This window comes from Piliocolobus tephrosceles, chromosome 1, assembly GCF_002776525.5.
Source record: "Piliocolobus tephrosceles isolate RC106 chromosome 1, ASM277652v3, whole genome shotgun sequence".
Classification (NCBI taxonomy): Eukaryota; Metazoa; Chordata; class Mammalia; order Primates; family Cercopithecidae; genus Piliocolobus; species Piliocolobus tephrosceles.
Window position 1 is genome coordinate 204,312,094 of NC_045434.1, and position 13,571 is coordinate 204,325,664.

Below are 13,571 nucleotides of genomic sequence, written 5' to 3' on the forward strand. Positions count from 1 at the left end.
GGCCTGAACCCAACCCACAGCTTGGAGTCCAGCCCAGTTGACCTGCTGCCTGAAGCAGAACTGCCTAGCTGAGCCCAGATTAGATCAGCTGAACCACTTTAACCTGAACATGAACATAATTACAAATGCTTGTTGTTGCATGCCATTGAGGTTTGGGCTGGTTTGTTACACAGCATTATTGTGGCAACAGCTGACTATTACACTTAGCCCGGAGAAATTTGGATTTCTCAAGTCTCTGGCCACATTCCACACCTGGATGCTAGGACTTGAGTGAGATAGTGAGCCCCATGTCCACTGTTCATCTGGGAAGAGCATGCCTTCCATCCCCCTTGCTATTCCCCTCTCAGTGCCTGTCCCAGTACTGAATGCCAGGAGGAGGGGCCCGGTTGCTGTTACTGAGTAGATAAAGAATGCAGAGCCACAAACTGAGGTGGGGAAAATTGTTCTGTTTGTTTTAATTAAACCGACTGAAGAAGCCAAGACACAGACGGAAAGAGTGACTAAGAACAAGACTGGAAATAGTTTAGAAAAGAAATGAAAACTGGTCGTGGAGATGTCAGTGCCTGATGGAGTGGCCAGGGTGGGTGCCTTCACGTCAGCTCCAGAATCACTGTCAGGGCGAGCACCAAGGTGAGCCGGGCACCAGTGGGGCCAATGGAACCTGTGCCAGGAGGCAGGAAAAGGGTCAGAGCCTGCAGACACAACCCTGTTCCAGAACAGCAGAGCCTCCAGGTCCCCAGCAAAGATGCTGGATTTCAGCATCAGGAAAAACTGGGTTTGAAGACCAGCTCTGCCACCTGGCCACCTAACTGTCCATGATCCCCTCCCCTACCCCTAGGCTTGCTGGGCTGTGGTCAGACTTCCTAGAAGCCACGAAGATGGTGCAGTGAGGACCAAGAGTGGGAGCCTCCATTGTGAACTGTGAGATTGGCTCCATGGAGGGCGGGGGTGCAGCAGGCCTGGGAGCAGTGTCTGGGCCCCTTGGGGTGTTGCTCAGGCTAGAGCAGGTTGGGGGATGAGGGCAGCCCAGGGAGGACAATATAAAGGGCCTGCACTGAGACATCCGTCGATGCTCCCAACCTCCCCATGGTGTGGTTCAGAGCCTCAGAACGCAGCCCCACGGTCGAGGCTGGACATACCCTTCTGAGGTCAGAGCAGCCGGGCTCTGAGCTAAGAGAGCTAGAGATGCCATGGACAGTGAGACCGAGCTCTGAGCTAAGAGGGCCAGAGATGCCATGGACAGTGAGATGGGGCACAGTTGGCCCCGGAAATCTCAGCTGGCTGCTTTGGCAGGCTGAGTCCCCCTTTATTGCCTCAGTCCCTACCTCTGCCCACTTTGGAATCTGACTCTGCCCTACTAGAGGGCAATGATCTGCCTGAGGGGTCGGGGAGTGACAAGGGTATGCACATGGGAGGTGTGGGGGACCAGAGCTTTCTGGTGCCTCAAAAGCCACTCTCTTTCAAGCAAAAAATCCTGAGGGTGAAGACTTACCATTGGAGTCCTCTGTTCCTCTTGGGATATTTGGGTTTTCTGTTGGAAAGAAACAGAAAGAGAACCAAAGAGTGGATGGCATTCAGAGCTCAGGGAAGGAGTGGCCCTTTACCCAGCCCCTGCTGTGAGGTATCACATGCAGTGTCTCAGTGCAGCCACACAACCTCCAGGGGAGCTGGATAGTATCAGCCCCCTTTTGCAGATGGAGGAAGTGAGAGAGGTTAAGCAGTTTGCCTAATGTTCTTTCTGAGTCCGAAGCTTATTTATAGTTGTAACCACCGAACGACCCTGCCTCCCAGTGGGGCCCCCTCCCAGGGCAAATTTAGGGGATTTGGGCCCCTGTTGCTTCCTCCTCCTGGGGATACTTCCCAGCCAGGACTTGTCCCTGTGGTTGTTCTCCCAGTCCCCAGCTGAGCATGCCATACCAAACACGATGAGCCGGGTGTGCGTGTCGGTGGAGCCCAGTGGGTTCTGGGCAGTGCAGCGGTACATAGATCCATTGAGCTCAGCAGGAACCCGCTCCAGCACCAGCTCCTTCCCGTCGAACTCAGCGCTGCCGTCCAGGAGGCGGCTCCCAACCCGCGTCCAGGTGAACATGGGCTCCGGGAAGACTTCGTTCTGTTGGCCAGAGCAGGGGAGAGTTGGGTCACAGGAGGGCCCATTCTGTCAGAGCAGCAAGGGGTCATGGGCATGCCTGGCCAGGGCTGGCACAGCATTCTCATCTGATGGGTTGCGAATGGCTGCTCTGAACTCCAGGAGGAGAGGGAGTCTGGGACTGAAGAGAATGTCACGTTGAAGAGCTAGGTTTACTCTGAGTTCTAGATGGAGGAGTGAAACATGCATGTACCTCTTTGCCATTCCCCATGGGAACCAATTCTCTCAATTACACATTGGGAAACTGAAACCCACTGGATGTGGCTGGGGATCCAGGGAAGGGTGTTGGAGAGGACCGCCAGGAATGCTGGTGCTGGATCGATGCCTCTACCACCCCCCATCACCCTCCCAGATGCTCAGAGAGAGGCTGACCTGAAACCCATGGACCAGAATCCTCACTGTGTCCCCGACCCGGGCTCTGCTGGGCGTCATCACAATTTTGGGTCCTTTCGGGGCAACTGTAGGGAGAGAAAGGCCGGGTCAGAGAGAGTAAGGAAAGGAGGGACAGCGTACACAGAAGAGAAAGTTCTAGTCTAGCGATCAACATCCTTGGGATCAGCTGCTTCTGTTAGAAGCTCAGTGTGCTCATTCATTCATTCATTTGCACCTGCATTCATTCAGACATATTCCCTAAGCCCATGCAATGAATCAGATGCTCTCTAGGACCTGGAAAGTCAATGGTCTGTATAGGACACAATTCCTGCCCTTGGGTGGTTCACACATCAGTAGGGGAGAAGTACAAGCCAGTACTATGAGGGACAAGATCAGAGAGGCCCAGTGGACGGTGGGGTCAGGGAGGGAAACTTACCTGGGGCAGGTGCTACTAGGCTGCTGATGGGGAGCAGCCTGTGCCAGCAGCCAGACTTGAGGTACCCCCAACTCCCACCCACGCTACCCCCTTGGGAGGTGCATTTCTGATGTCATCAGTCCCTTTGTCCAGCTGAGTTAACTGGGCCTCAGAGAGTCATGAAGCGATTTGAAAAAGGTCACACCTTGAGGAGAGCCAAGATCAAGGTGCGGGTCTCCTCCTCCTGATTCAGTGCTGTTTCTAACAGATTAATCTTCCCAGTGGGATTTTTCTAGAACCTCTGGGTAGGGATGGACATGGTGTGGGAAGACCACCTCCTTCCTTGTGCCCAGCCTCCCTGCCTCTCTTCCTCGCTTCTTTGTATCACCTCTTATTCAGTCCCTTTATATCTCTGAACTTGAAAGCCAAGATGCCCAAGGGCATGGCTATCCTCTGAACAACGCCTGAGAATATCAGGGATGGAGGAGCCACTCGGGATCATTGGGTCTATTCCCTTCATTTCAGCTGAGAAACAGAGCTCCGTGGATAATGTAGAGGCTTATCCAAGGTCACTCACAGAACCAGTTACCCATGTTTCCTGACCTTCTCGCTAGCACTCTTTTCCCCAGATTCATTCATTCACTCACTCACTCAACAATAATTAGGGAGCCAGCCATTTGGAGCAGAGCAGAGGATATGGTGAACAAGACCCAGTGCCTGCTGACATGGAGCTACCACTTCAGTAGGGGTGGGAGTTCGTAAGCAAACAAGCACATATGCAAAACAGGATGAGAGTGACCGTGCTCCATGCAGATCACTAGACCCAGGGGAGGGGGCTCAGAGTTGGTGGGTGACATCCTCAGAGAGTGGTCAGGGTGCCTCTTCCAAGGAGGTGACATTTAAGCTGAGCTGTGAAGCCCGTGAGGCATATTCCAGGCACGGGGAACAGCCAGGGCATGGGACAGAGGCAGGTCAGGGAGGGAAGGGGGTTGGGAGACAGATCTCATAGAGCTTCCAGGGCCGGAGGAAGGGGTGAGGGTTTTGTTTGGTACTCTATGCTTTGTGCTACTCTGTGTAAACATCTTCTAAAGGTGGAAAAGGTTTGTCCTGAGGCCCTGGGGCTGCCCTGGGATCACCCCCACCTTTCCTTGCTGGTCCCCAGACCTCTCTTTCTGACTCAAAGCTCTCAGAACAGAAATCAGAGCAGTTGGCAGATGTGGGTGGTCTCCCAGGCACTGCCAACTTCATTCTCTGAGAATGAAATCAAAGGACTATTAATTAAACCATGAGCAAGACATCTGAAATGCCACATGGGTCTAGGAAAGCATCCGTGGGAAGAGCATGGCTTGCACCAAGGGGTGGGGGAATCGCTGGGAAGGGAAGAGCTGGTTCTGCAGCTGCATCTGCCAGTCAGTCAGGTGAAAGGGCCACTGGCCTGGGAGACCTGCGAGCTGAGTTCTAATCGTTCTGTGTGCCCTTGGATGAGTGGCTCCCCCTCCCTTTCCCAAGTGCACCATGGGAACAATGATACCCTTTGCCTAACACAGGGGGCCGTTAGGAACATCAGGCGGTGGCAGGTTTGATGGCTAACATTTGTTTAGCGTGTCCTAAGAGCCAGGACCTATGAAGTGCCATATGCATAATCTCATTTAGCCTTCCAGCCTTTGAGATTGTCGCCATAAGGAAATGAAGGCTCAGGGAGCCCAAGTAAGTTTCTGGGTTTTAAAATGAACTCTCAAGTGCTGTAGACGTCGATTTGCAGATGGGAAACCAGGTCTAGGGCAGTCTGACCCTGGGTAATCTTGGCGGCTCTAAGTGCTGCTGGGGTGGCATTGTTGGCTGCAGCCAGGAGAGGGCGCGGAAGGGCATCTCGGTCCTGGAGAAGGCTGGAGCCGTGGAGGACCCGGCAGACACCTTTCCCTTCTAGGTTAGATTCCTCACTGCCCTGCTTTCTAAAGGGCCTGCCTTACTCCTTCAGGCCTGGGCCTGGGCCTGCTGGTTCTAAGGGAAGAGGGAACCAACCTTTCTCAGGTGTCAAGCATGTGCTAGACTCCATTTTAGGACGGTCACACCATTCTGGTACTTATGAGGCAAATTACCACAAAACCCATTGTGCAGGTCATAGAACCGACCCTCTGAGGGGCAGTGACTTATCCAAGGTCACACTATAGGAAGTATCAGTTACAAGGCGTGATGGCACATAGGGCTTCAGAGGGAGGCTCAGAGCCCGGGGCAGAGGTGAGGCAGAGATGGGTGCCTTCTTCCACCCAGGGCAACCCGGCTCCTGGGCTCCTGTGTGCATCTGATCCTGAGGGCCACAGAGGGTAGGCAGTGGAGGGATCTGGTCCTCCCTCGCTGCTTTCAAGCTCTATCCTGGCAGCTGCCACCAGACAAGAGCCTTTGCAGCAGATGGTCCCTGACTCCCTCCTTCACTGCTGCGTTAAGATGTTGCTGCCGGAAGCCAAGCCAGCTGCTGTCAGCCTCCCCACTCCTTCCACCCTCAGGCTCCTGACACTCAGAGCCTGGCCCATTAGTAGCTCCAGACAGTCGAAACCTGGCCCTACTTGCCTGCTTCTGACCACAATGTCTGAGAGTGCCCGAAAGGAATGCTCTTAATCTCTGGACTTTTCTGCCTGTCAACCCCTGGACATAGAGAAAGAGTAGGAGTCCAGAGACCCAGGATTGATGCCTAGCCCTCTACTTTCTGGCTGCATGACTTGGATGAGTCATTTCAACTTGTTGGGCCTCAGTTTTCTAACCCGCAAATGGGGAGAATAGGCTACCACCCTGCTTGAGGAAACACTCTGAAAATGACAATAGAGGAGGGAGATAAGACTGCAGTGTGAAATATAAAGTGATGTCTATCTGCTCAGGGAATGAAAAAGATCCTGGACATATAAGTTGCCTTCCTTACCTCTCCTGAGCATCCTGATGCAAGTATAGTATTGTGGAATCTCAAGGAAAAGCTCCTCTAGCTTTCCCCCAGGAATTCTGGGTGTTTTCTAAGACAATCACTCACCCATTCACCCACTCATCCATCCATCCATCCATCCATCCATCCATCCATCCATCCATCCATCCATCCATCAATCCAAATATCCATCCATCCAAACATCCATCTATTCATCCATCCCTCCAAACATCTATCCAAACATCCATTCATCCATCCATCCAAACATTCATCCATCTAAACACTCATCCATTCATCCACCCACCCATCAAACATCCATCCATCCATCCATCCATCCATCCATCCATCCATCCAAACATCCATCCACCCATCCATCCATCCATCCATCCATCCATCCATCCATCCATCCATCCTTCCATCCATCCAGGCATTCATTTTATTCATTCATCTATTCAAACATCCACCAATCCATCCACATACCCACCTATAAACCCACCAGTTTGCTTACCCATCCATTTATTCATTTGCTCTATCCATCTAATTCTTTACCATACACCTAATTTGTGGTGGTCACTATCCAGGGTCACTGTTGGGGACACCACGATGAATAATAACAGTAGCTTATATTTCCTGAATATTTGCTCTGCCTGTCACTATAAGCACTTTGTATGCACTACCTTACTTAATCTTCTCAACAATCTAGAAAAGCATTAATTAATTAATTGTCAAACAGTTGTTTATTAAGAACTATGTTAGGGGTTGTTCTGAGCCCTGTACTCTGTGAACTAGGCAGATAAAGACTCTGCCCATGTGCCATTTAAATTCTAGTGGGTGATGGGAATGCCCAGTTTGACTGGGATGGTGGTTACACCAGCATTCACATTTATTAAAATTTGTCAAATTGTGCACTGAAGGACCTGCATTTCTCAATAGGTAAATTTTATCACAGTTAAAAAATATATGAAGAATGATTTTTTTAAGCCAGTTCACCTGACTGCCATTACATCTAAAACTAAATCTCAATTCCTAGCTTGTGGGCGATTCAGACAATAAGCAAATATAGAATATACTTGCAGGTGGAAATGAGTTATGTAAGAAAACAAAGCAAGAGAAGGGGTTGAAGGAACCAGGAGTAAGAGGCTGCTTTAGATAGAGTGTTCGAGGAAGGACCCTCTGAGTAGAGGACTCGAGCAGAGGCCTCCTTCCAGTCAATTTCCATTCTTCGTAGGTCAACACAGTTCCCGTTTCTATCAATGGAGATTTATTTTTTGTCCTAGAATTTCATATAAATGGACTCACACAGTGAGTACTCTGTCATCTGGCTTTTTCTGATGAATAATTTTTTTTTTGGTTTTTTTTTTTTTTTAAGACAGAGTCTCACTCTGTTGCCTAGGCTGGAGTGCAGTGGCATGATTTTGGCTCACTGCAACTTCTGTCTCCCAGGTTCAAGGGATTCTCCTGCCTTAGCCTCAAGTAGTTAGCCCCAAGTAGTTGGGGCTACAGGCATGAGCTACCATACTCAGCTAATTTTTGTGTTTTCAGTAGAGCCAAGGTTTCACCATGTTGGCCAGGTTGGTCTCAAACTCCTGGCTTGAAGTGATCCACCTGCCTCGGCCTCCCAAAGTTCTGAGATTGCAGGTGTGAGCCACGGTGCCCAGCCTGATCAACATGTTTTTGAGCTCCATCCATGCTAATGCAGGTATCATGAATTCATTCATTTGTATTTACAAAAAGTATTTTGTTATATGAAGATACTACAAGTTTGTGTATTCATTTTTCTAATTATGGACATTTAGATTATTTACAGTTCTGTCATTGTTGCTGTTGTCATGAATAAAGCTTCTGTGGACATATGTTTTCATTTCTCTCAGGTAAATACCTAGGAGTGAAATTGTTGGATCATAAGAGCAGAAATATTTTTATCTTTGTAAGAAACTGCCAGGTTTTCAAAGTAGTAGTACCATTTTATACTCCAACCAGCAAAGCATGAGAATTCTGATTGTTCTGCATTCTTGTCAACATCTGGTATTGTCAGTTTTTTAAATTTTAGCCAGTCTAATGGATGTGAAATGGTATCTCACTGAGGTTAGAAACTTCATTTCTTTAGTAATAATGTAGTGTACATTTTTACATGTTTATTAGCCATTTGTATATTTTCTTTTTTAAAAAATTGGGTTGTCTTACATTATTGATTTGTCATAGTTCTTTATATATTCTGGTTACAAATGCTTTGTCAGATATACGTATTGAGAGTATTTTCTCTTATTCTATAGTTTGCCTTTCATTTTTCTCAAGGATGTCTTTGTAAGAGCAGAAGATTTAATTTTTGATTAAATCTAATTTACCAATTTCAATTTATCATTTAGTTTTTATTTAGTTTTTTTGTGACCACTTTAAGAAATCCTTGCTACACCAATATCACAAAGTCTATGTTTTGTTTTAGAGGCTTCATGATGCTGACTTTTACGGTTAAATCTATGATTCATTTCAAATTAATTTTTGTGTGTGTGCGAGGTAGGGGTCCAGGTTCAATTTTTCCTTATGCCTATTCATTTGTTTCAGGGTCATTTGTTAAGAGAACTTCTCTTTCCTGATTGAATGGCCTTGGGGGTCTTTGGCAAAAATCAATGAACTCTATGTATGTATGTGGGTCTATTTCTGGACTGTATCCTGTTTTATCAAACTATTTGTCTACCACAGGAAGGTTTTGGGCAGGTGTCATGCTCTGATTTATATTTTAAGTAGATCAATCGGGGTGGGAAATAGGATAGTGCAAAAGTAGAAGCAGAACTACTTGTAGTTTGAAGGCTACTCTAATAACCCAGGCTTGAACTGATGCTGCTTGGGTTGGGTATTCAGAGAGGACACTGTGAGGAGTGGCAGATTTGGGATATATTCTGAAGTCGAGCTGCCAGGGCTTAATGACGGTTTGCATGTGGGATAGAGGAAAGACTGGAAAAGGTGGGTGGCTGCAAGGTTTCTGATTTGATCAATGGGAAGAACATGGTTGCCATTTAGTAAGATGGGTGCCAGGACGCTTAGGCATCTGTGGTCTAGATCACGAGAAAGGTACAAATCTGGTGAGACAAGAACTCAGAAGAGGCATAAACAGCTTGAAGGGTTGGAGGGGGGTCAGAGAAGTCTTCCTGGAGGGGTGGCATTTGAGCTGGGGAGGGCATCCCTGCGAGGGAAGAGCAAGAGCGAAGAAGGTTCATTGCAGGGAGACACGCCCCACACTTGTTGGCCTGATCTTCAAAATCCTTGTTGAATGATTGGATTTTGTGCTCTGAGGTCATCTCATCCATCCCACTGTCTCACGCAGAGTGCAGGGTGCCCTGATGGTGCAAGGTGCATACACTCACGACCCTTTGGCTCATGGCACTCTCCACTGGTCACACCCCCTGGCTCAGTGACACCTCACCACAACCTTGACAGGTGGGCTATAGAGCACAGTGGTTAAGAACATGGGTTCTGGCGCCAGACAGCCTTGACTGGCTGACCTAAGAAAGGTTACTCTAAGCCTGAGTCCCTCACCTGTCAGATGGGAATAATATGATAGCATCTCTCAGCGGCCTCACAGGTTCACTGCAGGTTTCAAGGAGACCTGGTGAGGAAAGCATCTTGCAGAGAGCCTGGCTCTAGCAGGTGCTCAAAATATTTGTGCAGTTACTATTCTCCCCCTTCATCAGGTCAGAAAACTGAGACTCAGAGACGTTAAGAAGTCTGAGTTCTCACTCAGCAGTCGAGGGAGACTAGGAAGTCAGTCCAGGTGTCTCTTTACTCACCCACTCAATTAGGGCCCTTCATCTTGGTGGCCCTGCTGTGTCCCCCATGCCCCATGGGTGCTACAGAGCTAGACTCTGTCAAAAATATAAAAATAAATAAATAAATAAAAATAAAAGAGAGAGAGAGAGAAAATCAAAGGGCCATTCTAATGGGTCTTCAGGGAACCAGTCCCATAACCAGCCAAGACACCCAGTCCTGGGGTTGGTGAGTTCAGTGTTTGGCATGGTAGTGAGTGAAGAAGGCACCAATACACCTGACTTGAAATTTCAACGCTGCTACATACAAAGTTAGTGACTTGGCAAGGGACTCTACCAACCTGAGCCTCAGTTTTGCTCATCTGCAAAATGGGACTACACGGCCAACTTGTGCTTATGAGGATTGGATGAGAATCCTTGCAGATGTTCCTGGCACATAGTACATACTGTCTGTACAAGAAATCCTTTTCTTTGGTATTTGATACTGAGGAGGTGTTGGGTTTTCTGGTGGTCCAGCTAAAACAGAAGCCCTCTAGAACACCTGACACAAGCTGCAGTCCCAATGCTCATCAGTCACCACTCTCAGCCCTTGGTCATGAGTGGCCTGGGTTAGCGGCTGTGGACTGTGCCAGGCAGCCCCTGAACACTGCAGGAGTTTTGGAGTACAAGCCCAGGCATCTCGGGCTTAGGGAGGAGCTGCTGGGGGCTGCAGATCAAGGTTCAAAGGACATAGGTGAAAGGACAAGTACAGGTCATCTTGCCCATCCCATGCCCTCACCCCCCCAGTCCATACAAACAACCGGAGTCTTGTATATTTCCAGCAGTGAAGATTCCACATCTCCCCCTTCCCTGTCCTGAGTCAGTGCGGAGGAGAAGTATAAGGGGAAGGGAGTGAGTTCTTTGTGCTTTGGGGATCCCTGGGTTGGTGCTCTGTGCGGAGAGGAGCAGATCATGGACAGGGATTGGGCTCTTGGGCTGAGCTGGCTCTGGGCACCCAGTGTCCTCTTTGCCTGCCTCCCACATACCCACAGATGGCAGGGTTCTCATTGTACTTAAAAGTGTAAGCCAGAGAGACACCTTCCATGTCCTGTGTGTTCCTGACCCCAACCTGCCAAAGCTTCCCATGATTTTCAAAATTCCAAAACCTGATCCAGCAAGCCTGCCACCTCCCAGGTTCGCAACCCTTATGCAGCAACTGTCCTCTGAGCTCACTGGGCTCATATGCAGTCCAGAAAATCTCCCTGTCACCTCCCTTGTTCCCACCTGTGATATAGGAAACTTCCCTGAGCAGGCCATGACCTCGAGGTTCCTTGACCCGACAAATGGCCCCTGATCTCTTGTGCTCCTGAGGCTGACTCGAAAAATCTTGGCCTCCCCTGGTCTTCACACTGACCTTCTGTGCTTCTGACTTGACTCAGCAACCCTTCCTGAAGAAACCCGACTCTTGTGTATTCTTTATTTACCCAGCAAACTTCCTGGTTCCATTTTTGACCTAGAAAACCTCCCCTGTTTTTAACACCAATCCAGCAAATTTTTCTGACTTTCCATCTTTTTTATCCGGGCTGTGCAAACTCCCTGACCTCTTATGTTGCTGACCCAGCCCAGCAACTCCCTTGCTTTTCCCCAACTTCTCGTGTTCCTGACCCAACCCAGCAAATCTCCTCAGTCTCTTGTTTCTGACTCTTCCAGAAGACCTCCCAGACCGCTCATGTTCCTGACCTAATCCTAATTGAAAAGTGCTTTAAATGGTTTGTAATTTATATCAAATTAAACTGGCTCTGAAGCAATTCCTCTGACCTCCCCTGATCTCCTGTGTCCCTGACCCTGTCTAGTAAACTCCTCTGATCTCTCATGTTCTTAGCTCAACCCAGCAAACTACTTTGGCCTGTGGGTACCTCCCCACACATGACCAAGGATCTTCTCCAATCCAGCTCAGCAATCCCCCTAAGAACCCTGACTCTACCCTTTGCGCTCATCCTGACTCCAGTTTGCTCCATCTCCTCCCCCTCTCCATAGGTGTTCTCAGCCCGGGAACCCTATTCCAAGGCTCTCACCACACCCAGGTCTGCAAGGGCTCTACAGAAAAGCCCCCACCAAGCCTTACCCAGTGTGACCTCTGCCTGCATGGGCATCGAGAGTGCTGGGTGCTTGACCTCGCAGCTGAAGAGGGCCTCGTTGTCAATCTGTGGGTTGAGGGTCCAGGTGAGCAGGGCGCGTACTTCCACAGTGCCGTCGCTGCTCGGGGTGCGGCTGTGGCGCAGGAAGTAGGTGGGCTCGGCGCTGTGGACCCAGCGAGGGAACTCACGGCTCACGACCGTCTCTGGTATGTTCTCTGTGGTTGGCTGGAGGAGGATGTTGGGATCTGGGGTCAGGCCACGGGAGGGGCGCTCCGTGTAGGGTCGCCCACCCCGGTTCTCGGCGTCCAAGAGGGACAGTGACTTCTGCATCTTGGTGTCATCCAGGTCACGGTGCAGAAGGCTGCGGAAGGGCCTGCTGTCCTGGAGGGGGCCGGAGCTCGCAGCTGGTGGCTCTGATAGGGGTACTGCGTCGATTGGTTCCCCATCTCGTTTGAAATAAACCTGCCATTGCAAGGAGGGTGTGGAAAAAGATTTTGTGCTACTAACTTCAACCTCCCAGTGGGCTCTCCGATGAACTGGGCACAGGATGCCAGTTCTTCCAGAGCATAGCAGCCTAGACAGTCGCCCACACCCCACTCCTTTCCCTCCAACACCGCCAAGAACTATGAGCCAGTGTGGTATAATGGGAACATATGCAGGCCCTTTGGGGCAGAGGCTTAGCCCAATCCCATCATTTACCAACTGGTGAGGTTTTTTGAGCCTCAGTTTCCTCACTTGTCAAGAGAAGAATAAGACATCTGCTTCATGGGGCTGTTGGATGTGTCCGTGGAACCACGTGGGAAATGGGGACCTTGGCCTACACTATGGCGGCCACCTGGGGTCCAAGGGCACCACTCGGGGAGGGCATGGGGATGAGGGAAAAATAGAAGGCACCAGAGATTAAGTGAGAAGTTGGGAGAGGACGAGGAAAGAAAGAGTCTGTGTGCGTGTGTATTTTGGAGATGGAAGGCAGAAAACAGGTGCATGTGTGGGAGGAACCTAGGTGTGGGGAGGAGGTGAGAGCAAACATCTCCTCGCTTTCTCTGCTAATGGGAGCTCAAGTTTTGCGAGGCGGTATTTAATTTAATTTGCTGTCTTTTTATTTCGGTACATGTGCCCAGAGGCCTGTGGGGATTAGATGTATTTTTAATAAATCAGATAAATAAACTGATAGGGGGCCAGGAGAGGGAAAAGTGGGATGCAGCTCTCTGGGACACAGGTGGGGGAGTGGAGGGAAAGTGTGTGGGGGGAGGAGCTGCAGGGGGGTGAAGGAGGTGGGAGGGGATGGGGGTATGAAATGTGGGATTTTTGTCAGAGTTTGTAACGCCAATGAAGAGTCTCTTATGCACATGATAGCCTGCGTTGGGTTTTTTTTTCCCCATTTATTTTCTTCCTTTCCTTTTTCTTTTTGAAAAGTGCTTTGAATGCAGGTTTGTAATTTATATCAAAGAATTTCTTTAAAGTTCTGATGTCTCAGGCAAACATAAGATGCCTGGGACTTGGGGAGATGAGGTTCTTTTGCATGTTTATATCTGAATATTTTATTGCCATGTCGCAAATGTCAGGGCAGGCAGACAGGATGGGTAGGAGGGGGTCTTCCTGCAGCCCCTGGGCTGTGAAAAGCCTTTCTTTGTGCCTTTCAGGAAGGGACTTTCTGTCTGTGAGAAAAAAACAGCTTTCCTGATTTTAGGGAGACTGGACCTCTTTAGGGCCTCCAAAGGAGAAAATCTGGGGTCATGTCCTGCTTTCAGCAACTGGCTTTGAAGCCACCTTTTTTGGTCTACTTCCTAGGGACTGAGGCTTGTCTCTGTGCCCCTGCCCACCGCCCCACCTGTGTCCCTGTGCCCCT

General features: G+C 49.4%; 1 protein-coding gene across 1 annotated transcript in view; it reads right to left on the reverse strand.

The window, feature by feature from the left end:
• Positions 1–431: 431 nt before the first annotated feature.
• IGSF21 (immunoglobin superfamily member 21) overlaps positions 432–13,571 on the reverse strand; it is a 268,005-nt gene continuing 254,865 nt past the window's right edge. The window contains exons 6-10 of the mRNA XM_023219848.2: positions 11,710–12,184; positions 2,519–2,604; positions 1,918–2,110; positions 1,493–1,531; positions 432–661 (exon numbers count right to left, since the gene is read on the reverse strand). Of these exons, the coding sequence (XP_023075616.2) occupies positions 591–661; positions 1,493–1,531; positions 1,918–2,110; positions 2,519–2,604; positions 11,710–12,184 (864 nt within the window). The 3' untranslated portion in view covers positions 432–590. The remainder of the gene's footprint in view (positions 662–1,492; positions 1,532–1,917; positions 2,111–2,518; positions 2,605–11,709; positions 12,185–13,571) is intronic.